Raw genomic sequence first — 24,732 nt, 5'->3', positions numbered from 1 at the left:
TATATGTGTAAATTGGAACCATATCTTAAATTTGTCCTTTGATTCCATTAACGGTATGACCAAAAAAGCTACATATGAAAATTTGTCGTAAAACTTTGCATTGTATTTGTTGTTATTCGACAGTTCTCAACATGACAAAATTCCGTGAGTCTGTCAGTCAGGCAACAATAGTGCTGAACATTTACTATTGTGATTTTCTGATGCATTGGAATAAAAGAACTCTAGCTTGAGCTGCGACTGCGACTTGCTATGACCATAACTCTGGAGTCATCATAGAGAACTCTTCATGCGACGCTTTCAAAAACTCTCAAAGGATTTGCTTGCTTTGATTCTGGGAACGGCAGTAAAAGGGTCTGGAATGTTCTTAAGTTAATTCTAAGGGCACTTTACTTCAGCCCTCAAGACTGTGAGACGGAAATCTTCGTAGGCTTCAATGCTCATAGGCTTGAGAGCAATTTGGTAAATGGCTTGCAGCCTTAATATTTTTAATCTTTCTAAGTAGATATACATATGTAGACCTTTGAACTATCACGAAAGAAAGAGGAATGTTCTTCTCAAGCAGTTTGTTAAAAATTGATGTACATCTTTTTGAATAGATTACATCTGATTCTTGAAGCAAAAAATCAATGTAATAAATTGATTTTCATTATCCCGCACTCTCATAATTAACATTGGTTTACAAAATGTTGCGATTAGGAAAATGTTAGTTATTACCCAAATCCGGTCTGTCAAATTTTCCCTTTATTGCTGAATATTCGCAGAACAAATGATTCGCCTCAAATGATATAGGCGTCTTAGAGCATAATTTCTAGGATTTAATTTACCCGAACCAAATAATTGAGCACAGAGCATGCAGCATGTAATATGGTCGGTGGTTATGTCGGTGTGAGTGGTGATGACGACCTCAGTGCTGGTGTCGGTCCCAGTGGTAACGTCGGTCCCAGTGGTAACGTCGGTCCCAGTGGTAACGTCGGTCCCAGTGGTAACGTCGGTCCCAGTGGTAACGTCGGTCCCAGTCTTAACGTTGGTCCCAGTGGTAACGTCGGTCCCAGTGTTAACGTCGGTCCCAGTTCGGTCCCAGTGGTAACGTTGGTCTCAATGTTAACGTCGGTCCCAGTGGTAATATCGGTCCCAGTGTTAACGACAGTCCCAGTGTTAACGTCGGTCCCAGTGTTAACGTCGGTTCCAGTGGTAACTTCGGTTCCTGTGTTAACGTCGGTCCCAGTGGTAATGTCAGTCCCAGTGTTAACGTCGGTCCCAGTGGTAATGTCGGTCCCAGTTTTAACGTCGGTTCCAGTGTTAACGTTGGTCCCAGTGGTAACGTCGGTTACAGGGTTAACTTTGGTCCCAGTGGTAACGTCGGTCCCAATGTTAAGGTCGGTCCCAGTGTTAACGTCGGTCCCAGTGGTAATGTCGGTCCCAGTGGTAATTTCGGTCCCAATGTTAACCACAGTCCCAGTTTTAACGTCGGTCCCAGTGTTAACGTCGGTTCCAGTGGTAACTTCGGTTCCTGTGTTAACGGCGGTCCCAGTGTTAACGTCGGTCCCAGTGGTAATGTCGGTCCCAGTGGTAATTTCGGTCCCAATGTTAACCACAGTCCCAGTTTTAACGTCGGTCCCAGTGTTAACGTCGGTTCCAGTGGTAACTTCGGTTCCTGTGTTAACGGCGGTCCCAGTGTTAACGTTGGTCCCAGTGGTAACGTCGGTTACAGGGTTAACTTTGGTCCCAGTGGTAACGTCGGTCCCAATGTCAAGGTCGGTCCCAGTGTTAACGTCGGTCCCAGTGGTAATGTCGGTTCCAGTGGTAATTTCGGTCCCAATGTTAACCACAGTCCCAGTTTTAACGTCGGTCCCAGTGGTAACGTCGATCCCAGTGGGAAAAATTTGGTCCGGGGGTAGTGTCGGTCTCTGTGGTGATGTCGCCCTGCGTTTTGACGTCTGTCCCGGTGCTGATGTCAGTCTCATGTGCTTATGGCGGTCCCAGTAGTTTCGTCGGTCTTTCTGATGTCGATCTCAGTGTTGATGTCGGCATCAGGGTTACAGCAGGTAACTGTGTACTGTATATGTGTGAGTTACGTATTTGCTCGTTTTTTAACTAAAAGCGGCCAACCGGGGTGATATTGGATGGAATCTTTCGCTGCTTAATGTTTTTAAAAGTCTGGTTTACTAATTTGTTTCATTCATATTTTCAAAGGAACACGATGAGGAGCGAATTGTAAAGTTGTATCTCTGCTGTATATCTTATTTCAACCATAAAAAAATTTGCGAAGTGATCTGAACGTAGTTTCGTTCACTATTCAGGTAATCGAAAGAAAGTCTTCTCAATAAGGTTTGATCTAACATTAGAAGGGGCGGAAACGAGAATTCGGAAAAATGAATGGTCTTATTGTCCATATACTGAAACTTAAAAAATAGCAATATATATATTGCTAACTTTATACGTTTCTTAAAAATTATTCTCCTTGAAATGAAAAAATATGATGAATTATAAGTTTACTTAAACCATTTTAACTCTCGATAAATAGAGAAAGGGCTATATATGGGAAGCACCAAATTGAATCTATATAAAGATATCCCCGTATCATATTTATATATAAATTGGGGAAAAAATCAGTGACTACCATATTGGTATCAAAGATAACGAAGATATTATAAGAAAATTTGCAGCTAGAACGAGATTAAAAATTTTGTACAAGTTTCCGACCTTGAGGTAACAAAAACCGTAATTGCAAAAAAGTTTACAATTACTGAAAACCTTTCAAGGAAAACTATCACTAATTTTTTGGTGTGGAAACGTTTAGTTGTTTGGTTATCGCGGAATGGTTCGTACTGCGCTCGGGATATTATTTCGTGCGCAATGAATAAACCCAGATAGGAGCATATAATTCATTAGAATGTTGCTCTTGAATGGAAATAAAACGCTACTGCAGTGTTAACTCAATTATTTTGATACATACTCTCCTGCATAGGTGATAATGAACCTGATGTTATTTGGCCGGTTACTGTAATTAAGGCGCTGAATAATGTCCGCCATGTAATGATCTGCCTCGAAATAATGGCTCGAAAATAAATGAAAAATACAGCAGTGTTCCATAGCACCAAATGTTGAAATTTTCTCACGCTGAAATAAATGAAAAATACGTCAGAGTTCCCTTAATACAAACGTTGAAATGTTCTCAATAGTTCATTTTATGAACGCATTCGACTTAGGGTTGTTGCTTCGTGCATTTCGTAGAGAAAACTTGCGGCAATTGTACGGGTAGTCGACTAAATCTTCATCTGCGCTGCACCGGCAGAGAGCGCGAGAAGCTCTATGGAGCTTATGTTTGTTTAGGGTCTACCACAAGCTCAGGGTGTGTCTCATAATTCACAATCCTCCATGCATATAAGTGTACTGTTGGAGCCAGGAGACCACTCTTCCTAGCCTCAAGGCCTGTGTTTTGGTGCAGGAATACGTACGTCTATTTCCGACCACTCAAGTAGGATATCAGACTGCGTTAGATTGAAGAACCCAATCATGCTCCTTTAACTATATTTCGGGAAAAATTAGCCTAAATTATCGGAAAAATTATTTATTATTATCGGTTATTATTATTTCAGCATGTTCTAGTAGTGGAAATAAATTTACTTACATCATACAAACCACCACTTATGGACACAAATTATCATAATTTCTCAGTGAGGGCTCATTAAGTTTCTCATGACTTCTGGAATTAGGTGAGAAAATGTATGACTAGCAGCAACTCTCAAATTTCGTAAGCCGAACATAAATAAGAGACGACGCATTTTATTTGCTTCTTGGTATTTTTGAGATGTTCATAGCAGATATGCTTCTTAGAGCTCTGAAGCAATGATATACTTCTTATTCATGATGAGATTGCGTTCTAATATTAAATGCGATCTTAATCTTAATCTCTTAATTGGATCTCTNACCAAGTATTGCCTCATTTGTTATCCCAGTAATGTTCTGCAGCTGTTTTGTTTGTGCTCACAGCAGGGATAAGTTATAGGGTAATTCTTTCTGAACTTATAGAGGTCGAATGGAGCCAACAAATTTAGCTTTTTGGCACGTAAGTTATTCGTCCAGTCTACTGGTGAAGGAAGGAGCGAATAATGCATCGCCAGTGGAGAATATATTTCCTCTTCGAAATAGTGCAAGGGCTTACAATGAAAGAGTTCACATTGGAATCCTGGAAGTCTGAAAGTCAAATATTTCGGTGTTTGACTGGGAAGGCCTCACAGAATTTTGGCGTAATTGTGACTTTGAAGTCAACTGATTTGTAACTCGACATTATCGGTTGTCTTTTCAAAACTTACATAAAATCGTGACCAATCCATATTCTATTTATTTTTATAACCAGTCAATCACTAAATAATCTGATCTACAGCATGAGCCACTCCGCTTCGCACATCCACAGATAGGCTAGTCGTCGATCTAACCTCTGTGATATTGTAAAAATGATAAAAACGCCGTAAAGTTTTTTCGTAATCCCTTATAGTTCTTTCGATCTTTACTAACATGCCAGGCAGCGTTGAAAGCAAATAAATTTCAATGTGAGGAATCACAGATTGTAAGTTGATACTGCACTGAACTTTTATAAGAGCGTTCGAATGCTGTCGGAATTTCATCCAAACGACCAGAAGTATAGAGTAGGATCATATACCATATGTCTCTCTGTTATACGCATAATCAAGCGTATTAAAATAAGAGTGAGTGTCATGGATGTAAAAGAATATTTATTTACAGAAGCCTATATTATAAAATAGAGTGCGTGTGCTACGATGTGGAGGAACATGCATTAAAAACAAATTATAAGAGGTTGGAAATTTAACACTAATCAACATTGTAAGGTATGCTGTGACATGATTAGCATATGGAACAAAATGTATTTGCTGAAGCAGCGAAGACGAGCGTTTAATTTGGAAGTTACATTAATAATTATAATTAAACGTATATTATTTTAAAGACGAAATTTTCAGATCTGCATAATGTTGTAATGGTCAATTTCGATGCAGCATTTAACGATGTTCCAGCATGAAAATGGGTTGATTGCTCCTGAAAAATGTCTTATTTTCCTCTTAACGAAAGGAAATAACTTCTCGAAAATTTCGAACTCCGTATCCTTTGAACTAGATTTACTTATGGTTTTCGGAAGTTTATTCAAAATAATTATAATCATAACATTATATTATTAATAATATTTGTACACTGATGCCCATAGACATGAATAAAAGTCTTCTGCGATAAACCTTCAAATCAAGATGTTGCTCACTTATTCTTGCAAAAATGTGTTATTCATTCAGCACGATGTTGTTCATTATCCTCTAATATAAAATAATTGGCTAGTTTTTAAAAGTCAGGGATAAATGCTGTGAGGTTTAATGAACTATCCCCTGGAGCTCAAAATTCTTACCTCAATCAAGATGAAGGTAATTTAAAAACTGAAAAGAGATAATTTCATAGGTACTATTTTTTCCTTTAATCAGATAAAATTTCAGGAGTTTTTCGAAGAAAATGAAATGAAATGAAAAATGCTTTAATTTTCTAATCATCTCAATAATTGTTTCCGAGTCCACCGCAGAATTGTCATTGTAAATAAATACTGCTTAGCATCTTATTCATTGATGTAGTAAAAATGATCTTTACTGAATTGTGGCTTGAATATGCGCCCATTTACAAGCAATCGTTAAATTTATGTCGAACATACACCACCACCTCATTACAGCCTACTAATTAAATAGTTTGTCCATAGTCCGGAGCTTTACTAGCAATACTCAGCGGATAATCTGGACCGAAAAATCACAGCAATACTCAGGTTATCATATTGTGTTAAAATTTGAACGTGTATATGACACTATTGACTGCATTTTGACAGGCTGCACTATTCACAAGATCGAACATTATTTCAATTGTAAAATACCTAGGAATAAAAAATCAACAACTTTATAGTTGCAAAAACTATCAAACATATTCGAAAGCATTTACGTTCTTCGAACCCGGCCTCTACAATTTACAGAATTTCTTCACACACTTAAATTGACTTCCAAAGTTTCGTTTCCTACTAGATTGTGCGGCCAAAGTTTATGGACATTTTGCGGTCAGAACTTGGGTCGGTCCTGGATCAACGAATCTCCAGAGCAACATTGCTGCCGCTCACAAACTTAAAGAAAAAACGAACAATTTTATTCTCGCAACACACACAAAAAGCTCGATTAATTCGAATGCATGTGTCGGTTTATATCGTACACCCAAAAAATTGAGTGAGACTTTATCCAAAAAGCGATGCTTTTAAGCGCATTTTCTCATTTATGAAAAAAATGTACTATTGCGCTCGCCATGTCCGTCTGTCCGTCCGTCCGTGACTTCACGTTTTCGTCGACGGGAAAATGCGCTCTCTGTCACTCACTGCAGTGAGTACTGAGTTATATTTTTGTCCTTATCATCCTAACCATCGAGTCATCCTAACAAGTATGGCCGGGCTGAAGGTGCAGCAGAGGTGGAGGTGCTCTGCTCATGAGGTGGATAAGAAGGAGTCACGATTTGCAAACTATGACCCGTTTATATTTCTGGGTGATAAAAATTGCTTTCATGTACTATGAGATTCGAAAATAACTGCAATATAATGGATCATACCCACCTTAATAACAAAAACTCCTTGAAGGATATACTTTTGAAAAAGTTTACAAAATTCTTCACTCATCCTAAACCATCTTCTGCTCCTGAAATGAACGCATGAAAACATGCGTAGCAATAAATTAATGTTGAACTACATATGGAATTGGTTGGAATTAGGATAAATAAATTATTTGCTAAGCTTGAAGCCTGACCTTCTTAGGCCTGTAGGCATTTCAATGTACTATTGGATCCCATACCTTATACGTGGAAGAACCATTAAAAAATTCATAGAGCATATATAATTTCGATTTTATGAGGAAATTGCATAACAATGTTTAAAATAAACGATTAAATTTACTTTCATGTACCATGAGATTCGAAAATAACTATAACATAATAAATCATACGGTTCATACCCACCTTAAGAAAAAAACTCCTTGAAGGACATAATTTTAAAAAAGATTAAAAAATTCTTCACTCATCCTAAATCATCTTTTGCTCCTGAAATGGATGAATGAAAACATGCGTAGTAATAAATTAATGTTGACCCACATATGGAATTGGTGGGAATTAGGATAAATAAATTATTTCCCAAGCTTGAAGCCTGACCTTCCCAGCTAGGCCTACAGGCATTTCAATGTACGATTGAGTCCCATACCTTATAGGTGGAAGAACCATTAAAAAAATTTATAGAGCATAATTTCGAATTAATGAGGAAATTGCATAAAAATGTTTGGAAGAAACGATTGAATATTATATTTTTGAAGAGCATACATGTGATTCATCATAAAAAATTGCTGCGGGTAGTTTGGCATTATTAGTTTCTTTGAACTTAGGGTGTCATATTTATGCCGGACTCGTGTGACTCCAGAATCATTTAAAATCATTGAATTCGATCGGGTGCGACAGCTCAAGTGGTCGCCAGGTGAATTAAGTTCAGGAAACAGCACAGGTGATCCGTAAGCAATTTATGCTCAGGCATCAGCTCAGGTGATGAGCGGGTGATGAATGCAGGCACCTGCTCAGGTGATGATCAGGTGATAAATCCTCATGCATCACCTTCCGTAATAATCAGGTGATAAATCCTCAGTCATCAGCTTCGATGATGCTCTGGCCCCGGCACAAGCTGCCTATCATTTAAAATTGAACAATAATTTTCATGACACTATGAGCAAGCGTAGAGTCCAGGACCAACAGAATAGAGTGATGTTGTAGGGAGCAAGCTTTGCACTAAGTAAAATTATCGAGTGAATTGTGGACCCTTACGCTGATAATTCAGTAGATAATAATAACATTGATAATTCGGATCCTTACGCTAATAATTTAGCGGATAATATTAAAATTTATAATTAGGATCCGTACGCTGATAATTCAGTAGAAAATATGAATATTAATAATTATGAGCATTACGCTGATAATTTAGTAAAAAATATTAATATTGATAATTCGGACCCGCACACTGATGATTCAGCAGATAATATTAATATAGACAATTGTGATCCGTACGCTGATAATTCAGCAGATATTATTAATATTGATAATTACGGACCCGTTCGCTGATAGTACAGCACCTCTCATGAGCTTCAGGTTATTTATATGAAAATAAATCAATAATTTATTTAATCGGATGTTATTATTAGTGTAGGTAATCGATGCGATGAAATTCCTGATAGAATGCAAGAAAATAGCGTCATGCTTTAACACTAAGTTTGGTTTATTCAATCATTCCAATTTGTTTCCATTCTAAAAATCGATCAAAATTAGGGTTGAATAATACACAGAGTTATATATCCATTCAAAATATATTGATCAATTTTTATGGTAACACTAAACTTTCTATGGTAACTAATATGTTAATAGTAATTATGTTTCATGTTAACTTTTCATGTTAACAGTGATTTCAGGCGAATTATCACGCCAAATATAACTCTTTAATTTAATTTTCAATTAAATTTGAGATTTCATATTAGATCTATGACTCGGTTCCTTGACAGGAATAATTATTTATGAAAATTACACTTCAATTTTTTTAGCATTCGTATTCCAGTCTTTCAAGGGAATGATATATATGCTTGCGTTCGTTCCTGTGTTGAAAATCCGTTTAAAATACAGAAATAATTTTTGGATTCGATTTGAAAATTTGAAGTTTATTGATCATCACAAAATTTACTTTAAATAAGTTTGTCGCTTAATTAACAAATTTGAAGAGATGATTAATTAGAAAGATTTTTGACGGAATATTTCTATTACGTCGCAAATTTGGAAAAAATCATTCAAGGAAATTTTTTCCCTTAAATTCGTTTTTTTTTTAAGCTTGTAATTTCTGTGAAAAGCCACCCACATAGATGGTGAAAGTTTAATGCACAATCGTTTCGAGACTCTAATATGTTAGTCGTGTTTTTGCAGTATTTGAATTTCTCTACTCGATGGCTTGGTAATTGTAAGGTAACACTCGATTGGAAAAGTTTAAAGAGTATAATTTCATTGAACATTTTATTTAACATCCATCGATCAAGCATTTATGTTATCACGGTTATTTTCATTCATTTTCATTTGCCTTGCTTCCGTCGTTCGTATTTTATTTTTAGTTGCATTTTAAATTCCTGCTTACTGAAACACAGCTGATCGTGTACATAAGCGATGGCTCATTACAGTAATTTTTATATTCCGTGTTACATATGAGTTCCAATCTCAACGAACTCTGTACAGGTGAGACTTTGTTCAAATTTGAAATATTCCGACCGATTTGGATTATTTATTTTCTTACTTCAATTGACTGAAAATATTGATATGCTTTATTGCCTCTTGATGATGAATTTATTCAATTACGCATTCAGTAAATTGATATTACTTTTATTTAAGGCAATGCAATTTGATATGCACTAATAGTGGAAATTGTATTTAATGTTTTAAACCATCTTCTTAGTTCATACTTGATATGATTGCACTACCATTGTATTGACTTTAAATTGATTATGCTTAACAGATATTTGAACTGTATTGATAGATATTTGACATGTACTGGTTCAACACGAAATTTTCCTCATGAAAGAAGTTTCTGGAAAGTTTTCGAATTTTCAGTTTGATTTCTTCCTTCTAAAGGCAAATTAATTCAGATCAACTCTTATCTATAATCTAATTCAAATTGTTAAAAGATAAAATTTTGTAGAAATATTCTGATTGTGAACGGTACAAAGTTCGTTGAGATTGCGCGTTTTCATTGAGATTGTGAGTGTTTGGTCCAGTTAAACCCACAAGTATAATCACAACTGGAGTATAATCGGAGTATAAACTGTTGTAGAGCCAAAAATTTATGAATACAATATTTGGAAACGCGGTAAAAGGTAAAAAAGAGTGTAGAATATTTTATCGCGTTACAAATTCCAGTTAAATCTTGCACCGGACCGAAAACTCGCAAATATCGCTTCATATACAGAAGACATCAGCGGCAGGAACGGAATTATTTAATGCGATAAGTTAAGTCATAAATTTTCCTTGAATATGGTAGAAATTCTCGATAATTAGTGTATTTGTTCCACATATTACTATTTATGAAATGGGTTGATTTCATTTGGGATTTTTCATCTTACTGGGGTCATACAGCTGGAGGGAGAGTAACATCAGTGTACAGACGCACCCATTTAAGTGAACGTACATTCATTATAGCCATGTAAAAATTTACCATCAAATTTCGCTTGAAATAATAAAAATTTATAAGTAATCAAGTTATATAATCGATTTGAATTCGGCAACAAGTTTACTTACTAATTGTACGTCAAGAAAACCATGTCGTGAATCATTAATTTCAGAATGGCCGAACGAAGCATCAGTAACATGTAATCCTCAATCAAAGTATTAATAAGACTATTATTTGATTAAATAACCATTTAATACTTTGTATGGGACCTTGTATGACTTTTTGTATTAAAATATAAGACTCGTATTGTTATCCCAGCCACGAGGAGTTTAGTTAGATAGAAATTTGTTGATGCTTCGGAAACATAAACATTATCGTCGAATATACATGGCGCGAAGAATGTCGAACTGCTGAGTAGCAACAAAAAATGTAAATCTTCTTAATTGTAATATAAGATTAAAAAATTGAGCTTTGAAACGTTCATACAACTTAAATCTTTGTCTATTGACGGTAACTCACATTACCAACCATTTAGGTACGAATAGCATTGAAGACGGTTAATGCTTGGGTAATGTAATGTAGGGACACACAGCTGAACTGTTTGAAAATTAGCCCTCAGCCTCTTATTAAAAACTTTCAGTGACTCCAAAAAAATGATTGTTTCCGAATAATTTAAGTTTAGAAATACAGTTTCACATGATAGAAACTGTAAGTCAAAAGTTAAATTAGACTGCACTCGTGATGAGAATTTGCTGAGAGATTTTGGAAAATAAAATGGTTTTATACAATGTGTATGTTATAAAATAGGTAAAAATAATATAATGAAGTCCTAAAGTAAACATTAGTGAACTAGTACAAATAAACATTAGAAATAGTTTCCGCAATTTTTCATTTAATTAAATAAATATAAGAAATATTGAAAATAAAAAGCTAATATGTCTAATGAAACGATGACATACTTCGATCAAGAGGATAAGGATTAACATTTTCCCTTTCTTCGTGTTTGAACCTCTGATGTTTTTGTCGAGGCCGGGATGTGACGTTGCCTGCAATGCGCTACCGTTTATTAAGACCCTATACTTCATCAATGATTCATCGATGACTGCCACCTATACCCGCCACCCTCTCGATTTATTGATGTTTTATTGTCATTTTTTGACAGATCTGGCCACCCACAGTTACGCCACCTATAAACTGCTATTGCCACCTATAATCATCGGTGCACCACCCTTAATTTTTATTTGGGTATTAGTGATAGTTTGAATGGGATGGTCCTCAAAACGCTTGTCATAGCCATTTATTTATTCATATAATTTAACTAATGTGATGTAGAATAAACTCTATATAGAAAAGAATAGAATAGATGTGTCGGCATTGAAGAAATAGGCCCATGGCCCGTTGCTGATTCTTGAATTTTTCGTGGCTTGACTCACAAGGGATCCGGCCTTTAATTGCAACCCGATCTTTCCATATTTTTCAACGATTGATTGAGATAGCTGCTGGACTTATTGCCTGGTCCGTAATTTACTAGGCATTTTAAGACTGAACATATGCTCCTGCATAGCTTCGTATAGTCTGTTTTTGAAGGCGTTCATACTCGGAGCGTCAACGATGCTATCAGGGAGGCTGTTCCACATGTCGGTGACTCGAAGCGAGAAGAAATGTTGTCGCATAGATGTGTTACAACGCAGTTTTTTTAGTTTATAGCCGTGGCCCCTGGTGTTGGTTCTTGTTTCAAATTCTAGTAAACCTTCTGGGACCTTGTATAAGCCATGAGCATACTTGTATGCTTCAATGAGGTCCCCACGCAGACGTCGATACTAAACTAAAATAAGTTTGAGAATAAACTCTTCCACGAAGACATGGTCGCGAGTATTTTTTTTAGTTTCTTACTGCATTGTGGTAATAATTTGAATTATTTCAATTACCATTAAAGATTCTTCCAATGATAGTTGAAAACACGCTCCTATTACGTAACAGAAAAAATCAACATTCTTTTGATGAGGATGAAGTTTCTAATTAACTACAGTGGCTTTAAATGCAGGAATACTCTCATTTTAGCAAGTCTTTGGTCAAGCAAACCGTAGCTTCTGAAACAGGAAGACGTTATACAACAATTTCTCGGAGTCTATTGTGCACTGCACATCACGACATCTCCGGCAGCTATAACAACGCCGCCTGCACTGGAAGTCCATTAGTTTCTGCCCAGCAAGGCATTAGGCAGCTTAAATTATTTCCTACCTACAGTACAAAGTTAATATACTTCCATAGAGAGCATTTACTTGCGTCCAGCTTGTAGATTTCGGGGCTCTGAGTCCCGAACTCTGCTAGGCTTCCTCTCCGTGCAGCCTCGTCGTCTAAATTAATGAGGGCTCCCAGAACTCCTGCCTTGGAAGGCTTCTGACAGGAGAATCCATCCTCTCATCAGTCTCGTAGGCATGAAGCCGTAACATCTGCGCCAAAGTGACCTGCAGCCTATTGAAGTGTTCAATCATATCATTGAAATATTTTATAGCTGGATTGAAGTGTTCAATCATATTACGATCCAGCTATAAAATATCTTGCGTCTTACAAGTTGAGTATTCTGTTTTACTGTAAAATTTTTGCATAAAATTGGAAACTTCCCTACTTTAAGTCCACTGTTCTTACCATTTAGAATTCACACCGAAAGAGATTCTGCATTCTTTTCTTAATTACTCCTGATCTACGTTTCTGTAGATGCCCGAAAGATGCTCATAATTCATTCCATAAATAATATGAAAATCAGCATCAGGGCGGAAATTTTCTGATGAATACTCTTTTCGAAAAATTGCATCCTTACACTTGCCAAGTGGAACACACTAGAAGTGGAACTCAAAAAAACAACTGTCAGGTCATATAATTGCTTCGCATGTTATTCTTCTAATTGAGCTCGACTATAACAGTATTCCATGCAGGAAATTATCGATTGAACAATATTTGATTCCACCTTACCATTTACAACTTTCCATCGGTATTGACCTCTGTACATAGGACCTTGCGTACCGACATTTTCCCTAAGATATTAGAGAATTTTTTAACTAAGCAACAACTGAGTCACTTTTATAGTCTCTATGTGGACTTGACAAACTGTTTGACTGTTATGACCTCCCTCGGAGTGGCTTGCAACTATTGCAAGCTAGTAAATACATTATACACGTTCTGCTTCCATCGACATGCTGTAAATTTTGCACAATCCTAATGTTCGCTCTGCAATCTGATCGAGGGCTTTCTAACTAAGTGTTGCTATGCTGGAGTTGAAACATGATATTGTCTCTGCATTTCAGCGTGGATATTTTTTCATGCAGCTTTGTTGTGATCTATCTTGAGTTATTGTGTACAGCGTAAAATGAATGTATTAAATTAATTAGGATAGAGATGTCGATGTAAACTTACCTCTCGGTTATATACTGTTTCGATAAACCACATCCATGAGGCGAATTGTTCCTGTTGTGCAACCGTGTGGGTTTGTCCTATTTAAGAGAAGCGTCTGGATAAAAAACGAAGGAATTACATTTTCTGTGTTTTCATCTCATTTTATAGGGAGAATTATTACAAAGCGGCTGCAACAAATCGTGGTGGTGTAGCTTTCATGCTTTTTCGTGAGGCCATTTAAAACATTTATTAAGTCAACATTTTATAACTATTGTTTATAAATATTTCTTTAATTAAATCTGTATTTATGGATTATTACTCGCGTTAATTGCAAAGTGTTTGCACTCGTTTGAAGGATGCATACGAGACGCGTTCAATGAGGAAACAACCTTGGATTTACATGCAATATTTTTTGCGTTATGCTGATTTTAACTATTATAAAATGACTATTTTGTAACCATTTTTAACAATTTTTATTTTAAAAACGGTATTTATAGATCATTATTCGCTTTAATTGCAAAATGTTTGAACTCATTTGAAAGCTACAAACAAGACGCGTTCAATAAAGCAAATACCAATGATGTACATGCAAGACTTTTTGCGCTAGGCCGTTTTGAACTTTTTTAAAATGACCATTTAATCGGAATATATATATCAGGAAAATCGCATTTATAGCTTATTATTCGCATTAAACTTGACAGTAATAAGTCTAAAGACGCGCGATGCATGGTATCCTCAATACGAGTAATTGGTAATAGGAAAGCTGGGGCTGCGGTATCTAGCAATTTTTTGAGATTTTATTATTTTTTCGATAAATTTTACTTATTTGCAGAGATACTTATTTGCAGGGCTCTCCTGAACAATTAAAATTTAAAAAATAACTTCTTAAAAATTTATCAATTCCTAGGATTTTTCAAGCTACAGTATTGAGAGATATACCTACCATTCGATTCTTTAAAAAATCTAGCGAGCATTCGGTCACTTTTTTTATTTCGTTATAGGTTGAATTATATATTGAAAAAACGGGGGGGGGCATAAATTGGGAAAAATCTAAAATCCGCCCCCACCCTAAAAAAGATTTGGAAAAAATTGTCGGTCAATTGCTATAGATATGGTTTTTACGAATCAAATGATAAGTCTCTCGATGTTGTAGCACGTTAGTTGAATGAGGAGGTAGTTATTTTACATGCAATGCCCCCCTTTTTTGCGTTTTTTTAATGTCACGTTTTCTTTCATTTTTTCAAAAAATTCGCATGAACAAAAGTCTCAGATTTCTGTTTTACATATGATTACCAAGTTTCAAAATGATACGTCAGTAATTAAATTTTTTTATTCTGACGCTCCCCTTACGTATCTATTTTTAGCGCATTTTCTCATTTATATGGAAAAAAGGAGCTATTGTGCTCGTCATTTCCGTCTGTCTGTTTGTCCGTCCGTGACTTCACGTTTTCGTCGACGAGAAAATGCGCTCTCTGTCACTTACTGCAGTGAGTACTGAGTTATACTTTTTCAGTCAAGATGCGCTACAAGGAAATGAGTTCAGCAGTTTGAAGTCACAAGTTTGATGCCAAACTGATCTGCGCTCAGATCCAAGCAATTGACGGAAAGAAAATTCCTGTCTACCTTGAAGCACCAAACGATTGTTCGTCCAGAAGCTGATATTTATTTAGAGTATCGCATCAATGTACGCTGTTCGGAAAAAAATTAAATATCGGCAGTACCGGTGTTTTAGCGGCAGGCCGTCCCGTGAAATTCGACCATGATTGTTCGTATTTCATATGTACACTTCTGAAAAACAAACGTTGACTAGGCTTCATTTCACGTTACGACCGGCTACTAAAACGCCGGACCGACCGTTTTTTTCTAACAGCTAGTGTAGGCTTCGGTATATATACAGTATATAAACAGATGATAGACGAAATGGGCGCGTTTTCGCGTAAAGTAATAATTGAAAAACCAGTAGGTATAGTTGTACTCTCTTTCGAATTTATCAATTAATAGGTTTAAACTGACTTTATCGAATGGTTACCCTTATTTACGTATTGGCAAGAGGTTTTATCAATATTTGTTATAAAAAGTTATCGATTAGCAGCTCCTTCATAGGTTCAAATTTTTATGAACAAGGGAACAAAAATTTACGTTGAAAGTTCAGCTAAAATTATTAATAAATAGCATAGCTACGGAAAAATAGACACGAATGTAAACTCAAAATTTCAACTTATCGAATGAAAAATTTCTTCGGTATTAAATTCTCGATAAATTTGTGATTCGGGCTAACATGTGATCGTATTGCCACTTCCATTATAAAAATATTATGGGTCTCTCTTTGGACGTAGGGAACGATGATAAGACTTCTGCAGGTCTATAAAGAGGGGCTAATTGGGAAAATTTTTAATATATTAAATCATAGATTTGAATCGCGCAAAAAGTATCGGTAGAAGATATTCATTAACTGGGTTAATAATTTAAATTTGAGTTGAAACAAATGTGCTTGCCAGCGTTAATTAAATTTATAAGGTTTCGTAATTATTTTCTTCTAATTCGCGTGCTAGGAATAACAGTTTAATTAATATACATGGCAATATTTGATAATCCGTTGTAGAAAAAGAGAGACACCACCTATGACCCAATCAAGGTGGTTGCGGATAGCCGACTACAGAGCCAGCCGTGAGATCGACGTTGGTGCTGCATATTGTACTGCACGCGCGACTGCTTCAAGTTTCTGGGCTACATGGACGCGTCGTCCAAGCTTCCTTAAAACTTCAACTAGAAGTTGAAGAAAGCGGGTGGTGATTTGCGTGCGCGAGGTGGACCTGCCACCTCACGTGTATGCAATACTTACATTTGTTCGTTTAGTGTTGCCTATTTTGCGAAATCAGTTGAATTTAAGATTTTAAGAAGCTGTTCTTTGCGCATGATTATCAATTATGCTGTAGTCCTCTTGGAATTCTAAATTTGTTTACTGTATCTAGTATAGAAAATATATACTATTGATCAATGTGTAGGCCTGGGATTCAGTGGCCTGAGGCTGAGATAGACATCCTGGAAATCTGCTACTTAAGAGTGCATGTATGGTGAATTAAATTTTAATTCATATTGAATACATTATCAGTTATTCATCAGTGATGATTCAAGCAGCTTTTGGAAGTAGGCGATGGTTAATTTACCTAGTCATGTCAGTTTATTGATTTCGTCGAGTTGAAAACTTCTGATTTTACTCTAATATGTGGCATTTGCAAATCATGGTGAATGGGAGGAATAAGAGGATGAATGATTAAATTATATACATTTACCGATTGTGAAGGAAGTTTTTTTCCGAAGGGTAGGAGAGAATATGTGATAGAATTGATTTATGGCCACCTAATCGTGCGAATGCAAGAATTTTTTCTTTTTCTAGATATTTTATTAATTTTATGCTCGAAATTAACTATAGTAATTTTCAATATATATTAAATAGAATAGTTTATATAGACGTAAAAGTTAGTGGATTAAGTAAAGTTTGATTCGACACGACTAACCGAACCCTACAGCATGGAGCAATCAGCGGTGAGTTAGTATTCTGTTCTGCGTGAAAAATTGAAAGAATTTTTCTGCGTACAGTGTTATCTCCAAGAAAAGACACTCCTACTTTAGCAAGTCACATTTAAAAATTCCTCGTCCCTGTGCTGGCTTTGCAAAGCCATGCTGTTAAATTCTTTGGTTTCCAATTCAAATTGAATTGATTATTCTGCATATGATAGGAAATTTGTTGGAGTGTAAAAAGCATTGTTACAATGCTTCGAGTACCAAACTAATAAAGAGTATCACAACCTAAAAAGCGTAGAGTCTTACCTCGAACTTGCTGACAGTTTATTGACTCCTTGAAGCAAAATACTTGTGTTGAAAGAAAATTTTATCCTTGTGGAATGGATCCTGACAATCAAACGTACTATTAATTTGACCCGCATTAAATGGAAGCTAAATGTGCTTTTACATGGGGACAGTACTGGCGGCTAGTAGATCAGAAAAGTGTCGAATGTCTGCCGCTTGGTGTCTATCCCGCAGGTAAGCTTAGACACGAGGCAAGTTTAAGATGCCGCCGTGCCGAAACCTAGTCGTTACCGGCACGGAGGCCCTAAAGCTCGTGTCTGAGCTTATTTGCGAGATAGACACCAAGGGGCAGACATTTGGCACTTTTCTGATCTACTTGCCGCCAGTACTGTCTCCGTGTACAAAGCACCTTTAGTCACGGTGCACGACATCGTTGCCGAACATACGTTGAGGAAACCATTTCTGGTTTGAAATTTTATATAGTGTTTAAATTGAGTCTTCTTCACTATTCTGTACATTCTTCAAATCGAGTTTTCGAAATTCACGTAGTTGATTAGATTTGTTGATGGAATGATGTCTAATCAGAAAATTGTATGTATAATCTTTGAACATTCTAGTAAACTCGTGACTAATTTTTTCCCTGTTCAGATTTCTAAGTACACTGACCAAGACATGATCTCGGACCGCGAAGTACTGGACGGGTACAAAAGCAAGAATCCTCTTCTGTTTTCACATTACGACAAAAACAGCCTCACTTTGTACTTCGCTGCATGCTGTCATCCGGCGGTCATTGGGACGAGTATGAAGATACACGTATCGGGGATTGATCTGACGGCAGCTAAAGTAGACTTTCAAAATTACACGATTCAGCCTTATGGAAGTAAGACGGTAATTAACCTAAGGCATTTAACTACCACTTTATCAATTGATAGAACTTACAATCGCCTTGTCACAGAGTCGACAAATCGCCTATACGCAACATTGCACTATCTTCTACCTGGTTATTCGGCCAACAACACAACTCACACTAACATTCTGGTTGACATAAAGTTCAAAGAAGTTTCTTCTTTCATCGTAAACCTTAGTGTTGTTGATATCGCCAACTTTCTAAATGTAATTGAGAACACGAGAATGATCTTCAGGTCTAATAATGATCAGGTCATCCCTGCTGACAAAGAGCTTTTGGCAACCGCGTCATGGAAAACGTTCAGGCAAATATTAAGATTCTTGGTACAAGAAATAGAGCGATCGTGCCCTAATATTGACGCCGCTGCAGTGGTTCTGAACCGGTATGAACGAACAACTATAATGAGACTCGTGTACCATCACTTTTCATTGGTTTATAGATTATTTGAAAATAGGGAAGGATTGGAGCAACGGTTAGAGGAAGCACGGATGTTCCTAATGGAAGATCTGAAAACTGTTGTCACTTCTAGGATGAACTTTGAATGCGTCAACCTTACTACGCCTTACTTAGTAGTTTTTATTCTTGTTGTGACTTATAACGCCCTCCACTTCAGTTTTAATGTAGCCGACACATAAAGGTGTCGTAATTAACCTTCGTTAGTAACTTTAATAAGAGACTTCTCTTGTTTAGAGTATTTGGATTTTATTAAAATTTTTATAATTAAATTTTGCCTTGCTGATCTTTAAATGTAGGTAACTCTTGTCAGCTGCTACAGGTTCAAGTAGCTTGAAATGTCGGCATCTGGATAAAACGCCTTCCAATTATTTTCCGCGTCAAGCTATTTTAATAATTCATATCCAAATTGTACTAATTAACTGTCTGAATTTACATCGCCTATTACAATGTGACAGCATGCGCTGTTATACAATCATCGTCGTAGTGATGGTTGTTGATTTTAAATATTATGATTTTAGGTAGTTTCTCATTGATTGTCTACTATTTGAACTTTTATAAGAAGATTCAGTATTAATATGCCGGTGGTCTTACACGTTTCAGTGAATTTTTATCAATAGATTGGAGAATATGTAACTTCTGGGTCCTTCCGGCAAAGATGATAGATTTGAAATTGTTGAAACTTTTTTCGAATCTTGCACAGTGTAGTTTTAAATGTTCGGGTGATGTATGAAGGCAACTAATTTAAATAGACACGAGAACCTGAGATAGTGCTTTCCTTACCCCTGACGAATTGATGATGCTCGGCTTTTAATGACTTATTATTGATGCAATTTTCAGCGTACCCGCTACCAGGCTTGCGTTTTAATTCCTCATTTCTGTAAGTCTTGAACGCATACGCCTCAACTTCTCATCAGCACATTGGAGTTGAACATTTCAGAGGGCTGTCATTGGTTATTCCCCCTCCCTTTAATTTATTGCGGCCATGTACCACAGCTTCACCACCGTATAATCTTTCTCGCCCCCAATTGTCTGAGAATAGTTCTCGCGCATCATCTTCCAGGCTACAAAGAATTGTATGCGGTCCTGACAATGATTTAGTCACAGGTCCATATAGCTTCAAATCGATAAATTTCTGGGATAGTTTAATCTGCGTTCATTTGAATTCGTTAATTGTTTGGTGGTTACTATGATAATTGTTTTTGTTTTCTCAATGTTACTACAACAGTGGCATATAAAATGAAAGACTACTTATCAACATGTCGGAGGGAGTTTTCAAGATGCAAGTGGCAGGGATGATTTCCACTTGCATTTAGAGCCATGATATCTGCTTACACATGCATGGTTACCGCCAGACTCGCTCTGCTTAATCCTGTCCAGGGGCGTTTTTCCGTGTCTGCACCCACACCTACAACTCGTTTCCACGTTTAAAAATCAGAAACAAAATAGTTACGCGCATACAATTTTGATGTTGAGTCAAATGTGGCCGAGCTCTAACAACGACTATCTGCAATAAAATTTACAATTTCTTCCGTGCATTTAATAGTGTTCAAAAACTGAAATTGGTCTCCCACCCTACTGCATGAAGGACGGATGAACTGCATCGGTGTAGATATGGAGGAAGCAAGCCGCTCCAAGATACTTCGTTCAAAAATCGTTCAATCAAATCAAAAATTAAAAACTATACATATCCGTAATGAAAATATACGGAAATAAAAAAAATCGTTTTAAAAAGTCTTGGTTCAATATTCAATGTTTAAGTGGAATAATTTCATTAGTTAGTTCACACGTCATGTTATACCGTACCGACTACGAGGTGTCCAATTTTAATCAGTTAAATTTTGAGGGAAGAGACCGACTGTTTCTTACATTCAGGTTCAGAAAGCTGCTCCAGGTGCCGTTCACTATAAAATCTTTGTTGTGAAATCACACTATATGGTTGTATGCAGTATTGGGTTTTCGTGCTGCAATGATTGTTTACAGTGCTTTCTCAATCGTATATGAGGTCAAAGAGCTATACAAATTTCTGAAATTGTGTGAATTAATATAGTTTTCGTGGTAACCTAAGCAACACGAGATAAGCTAATCAACGGGAACTAAAAATTCGACGACTTATAATGCACATCACAGCAAAAGCGGGTAATAATTCATTTCCTGTAGGCTGAAATGTTTTATCGGAAATATAAATTTTCTATGAATATCTCGAAATGAAAAATACGGTTAAATTTCGAACATTAGACCTATATACAGAGTGTATCAGTGATTTCACTGTTTCGAAAAATAATCTCACTATTTTTCATGTCTATATTCCGAACACCGTAACATCTAAAGTGCTAATTTTTTGACTTGGTTTAAGCAAACTAATAGATTTTATCGCTCCAGCCTAGTGAGCATGTCCTGGTATATTCCAGGGCTGTAGTTATGCGGTTTCTCAAATCATCCATTTTTGTTGATAGTTTCAATCACATTCACTAACGTCATGTAACATTCGAGGCTGGACATAAATTGAATGTCATTTTGTCCAGTGCGGCCACTCCACCGGTCACGAAGTTTTTTTATCGCGAATAAATTGATTGTTTGAATCAGATAGCACCCTCATAATACATTGCAAAAATCAATTAAAATTTCGGAGCTTGCTTCTTCCAACAGTTCGTTGATTGGTCAAATAGAAAATGACATGATCATACGCATTTGGATTATTCATTGAAATACACCTTGTACTAATCTATCATGAGCATAAGCTACCGTAATGACGAGAAGAACATAGCACTCTAAAAATAAAGCTTCCATAGCACATGTCGTCGTGTTCTGTAATGTACTTTTTTCATGACTTATTTAGCTTTTATTATTATTCAAGGAACCGAAAAATACATTAAGTTGTAGTAGGTGTGCTGCCGAAGATCTGTGCTGATGTCAAGAAATCTGTTCAGATTTCTTGACATCTTCTTCACTCTAATATTGGTTGATCATGGACGAAAACAAAATTTCAGTGTGAATGCGTTATGGTTTAATGTCGAATATAGGAATTATTTACGTGATATATTCATCGAAAATCGCGCTTTTAACCCTAATATTTATAATGTCCGGAAATTTTCAAATTAACGCCAAAAAATTCAAATCTAGTTTAGTCTAATATCATTAGTTAGTAGCATACATAATCGCCTTCATAAAAATAGTCTTCATAACGGATAATATCCTATTAAAAAATAATTTTTAGTTTAGTTTATTATCCTAATAGTTTGATAGGATAATATCTAGAAATCGACTCCTGCCTGCAAGATTTGAACGCCGATCTTCCTCGCACGATGCTAAGCCTCTACCGCTGAGTCATCGGATAGGACTTGGCACTCGAGTACTTTTAAGAGATTCAATTGGAATATTCCAAGAATTAATTTCATCAAATGACATGTTAATGCTACCACCGTGATGATTAGATGGTTCCATTAACCATTTTATTCGAACATGCTGATATATAACTATATTACGGTAAACTGCCGTTGAAAGGAACTTCGTTTATCCGTAACAAACGATGGTTCATCTCAGACTTAAAACTGAAAAATGCTTGATTAGTATCAAAGTTTCATAGTGTAAACATTGCATCAATTTTGATATATTTTCGCCAACACTATTCTTCCATGAAATAAGGAATTAATATCACTAGATGATTTTTAAATATTAGGCGTGATGTACCTTCATCATTTCGCGTCACCATTTTTCTCTAGCCTAATCTGATCTTTTGCGTAGGGAAGATACCGAGATCAACACTATCAGAAATGTAGACTTAAACTGAAAGTAATTATCTGACGGTATAAGCATATTTCTCATAGATAATTAAATTTCACTATCGATGTCAGCGATGGAAAACCGAATTTTCACTCGTAGCCCTCTAAGTAATGATGATACATTTTAGCGAAAAAAATTGCCCGGAAAGCATATATTTCAATATTTCATCAGAACTTTGTAAAAACTAGTATGAAACAAGCTCAACGCCGACGCGTGACAACCCAACCAACCCAACAGATACGATCGTGAACGTGTACTTGCTCGCTCGATAACCGCTACCTATAATCGCCACCCACTCGATTTTTTGATGTTTTACGCTCGATTTTTGGCAGATGTGATCACCCACTGTTACGCCACCTTTAATCTACGATAGCCACCTATAATAATCGATTCATCATCCGTAATTTTTATTTGGGAACCTTATCATTGCAGTCTATTGGTCGCACATTTTTCGGTCCTTGCTTTAGTAACTAATTTCTGTAACTTCCTTTCGCAATAATGTATGGAAAGATTCGATACAGGTCCTATCGAAAGTAATGTAGTTCTTTTCTACAGAGTGTAAGTATGGTTCAATAAATCTTTATGAGCATCTATAAAGAGCTTACGAAATAATTTTCCATATAACTCATTTGTAATTTCGGAAAGTTTTCATGGATCTTGGGGTTTGAGGATGCAAAAATTGTTACATAATCAATTCAATTAACTTGGTCACCCACTGGGATTTATTTGCGCTTCAGGTGACGCCTGAGGTAACAGAGGTGATGGTGGGCGAAATTCTGGAACTACGCTGTACAGTCACTGGCTTTCTGATATCTGATGTACTGTGGTGCAGAGACGCCAGCCCGATACAGTGAGTCTTCATGTACAGTCGCTCGCTTCCAGATATCTGACGTGCGATTATATTATACTAAGAGCTAGCCCATACAGTGAATCATTATGTATAGTCACTGGCTTCACGTTATCTGATGTACTATTATACAAAGACGACAGATACTTTCGGTGAGTTTTCTGTTAACTAACAGCCTATCACTGCCCGACGTATTCTGATATATATGTCAACGGAAAACGGTATGTCATCACACACAATCACTGACTCCGTTGTATGTGATGTGTTGCACGATGTTCAAACAAATAGGGAGAGGTTTGACGACGAACTAATTATTGTCAAACTTGATATAAACGTAACATTAGTGAGTTATCTAAGCTAGGCTACTATCACATGATTATTCTTGTGTATAAGCTGGAGTGCTTTGCTGTGAAAAGAGAAACTTCGATATGCTGTACCAGGTGGATCATCATTTTCCTCTCATTAACTTTTAAAAGCGTTGTTTATAAGCGTATTGGTCTCAAAGAGTAGGTAATTGATAAGTAATTAACTAAAATAAGGGTAGTAGTTACCATGGTTTCAAATATCGGTAATTTACCATATAGGTTCATCACAAACACTACGATGTGCGTTACACGGCTTTTACCTGTGCCCCAATCATGCTTCCCTGTACGCACCCTCGCCCTGCTGACCGCCAGGAGCGACGGAAGACACCGCGTGTTGGAGGACCGCGCGCAGTCCGCCCTGGCGACGGACGCGCGCGCGTATCAGTGCCGCGCGACGTCGCTCACGCGCATGCCATGGTGGTGCTCAGCGGTCAATTGCATGGGATGTGTTGCTTATGAAACCAGGCTTACGAAATGAAATCTTCGATGGAAAATTTTGAGAATCTGATATCAGATCTTGAGAATCAGGTGTGCGATGCCTTTAAAATGAACTCATTTTAAGGTGGCATCGTTAGTTTGGGACAAATAATAAATTCTTGCAGCCTCGGCGCCGGTGTTGCTGCACCGCTTCATCGCGCACACGCTGCAGCCTGGGCCTGCCGTGTCCCTGAATTGCAAAGCCCGCGCCACACCCACGCCACACATCACCTGGACCCTGGACGGCTTCCCTCTGCCACAGTCACACAGGTAACTGCCACACCCACGCCACACATCACCTGGTATTTCCTTTAAACTACCTCCTCCTTCCAGGCGCTTATTACATGAGACCTAAACACTGTCCGCCACTGTTGTAATTTTACGGTCAAGGTCATGGTCACTATCAAAATGTTAACATGGATTCGAACTCTCCTCACAAGATCTT

General features: G+C 36.8%; 2 protein-coding genes across 2 annotated transcripts; both read left to right on the top strand.

Moving 5' to 3' along the window:
* The first annotated feature begins 864 nt into the window (after positions 1 to 864).
* On the top strand, positions 865 to 1,898 carry LOC108672872 (collagen alpha-2(I) chain-like). Its single transcript, XM_018160627.1, has 2 exons — positions 865 to 1,023; positions 1,071 to 1,898. Exons 1-2 carry the CDS (start codon positions 865 to 867, stop codon positions 1,896 to 1,898), a joined length of 987 nt encoding a protein of 328 aa, XP_018016116.1.
* Positions 1,899 to 17,054: 15,156 nt separating this feature from the next.
* LOC108672873 lies at positions 17,055 to 19,581 on the top strand. The gene is made up of 2 exons (XM_018160628.2): positions 17,055 to 17,191; positions 18,104 to 19,581. The coding sequence occupies exons 1-2, from the start codon at positions 17,177 to 17,179 to the stop codon at positions 18,995 to 18,997; spliced, it is 909 nt and encodes a 302-aa protein (XP_018016117.1). The 5' UTR covers positions 17,055 to 17,176; the 3' UTR covers positions 18,998 to 19,581.
* Positions 19,582 to 24,732: the final 5,151 nt, after the last annotated feature.

The sequence above is a fragment of the Hyalella azteca genome, unplaced genomic scaffold (assembly GCF_000764305.2).
Source record: "Hyalella azteca isolate HAZT.00-mixed unplaced genomic scaffold, Hazt_2.0.2 contig2988, whole genome shotgun sequence".
NCBI classification, from domain to species: domain Eukaryota; kingdom Metazoa; phylum Arthropoda; class Malacostraca; order Amphipoda; family Hyalellidae; genus Hyalella; species Hyalella azteca.
This window is presented reverse-complemented; position numbering and strand designations above follow the sequence as displayed.

What these genes read in the sequence shown, in the direction of transcription:
- LOC108672872 (XM_018160627.1), top strand. Translation starts at nt 865, where the DNA reads ATGGTCGGTGGTTATGTCGGTGTGAGTGGTGATGACGACCTCAGTGCT. An exon ending in ACGTCGGTCCCAGTCTTAAC is followed by an intron (nt 1,024 to 1,070) that starts GTTGGTCCCAGT and finishes CGTCGGTCCCAG; the next exon opens with TTCGGTCCCAGTGGTAACGT.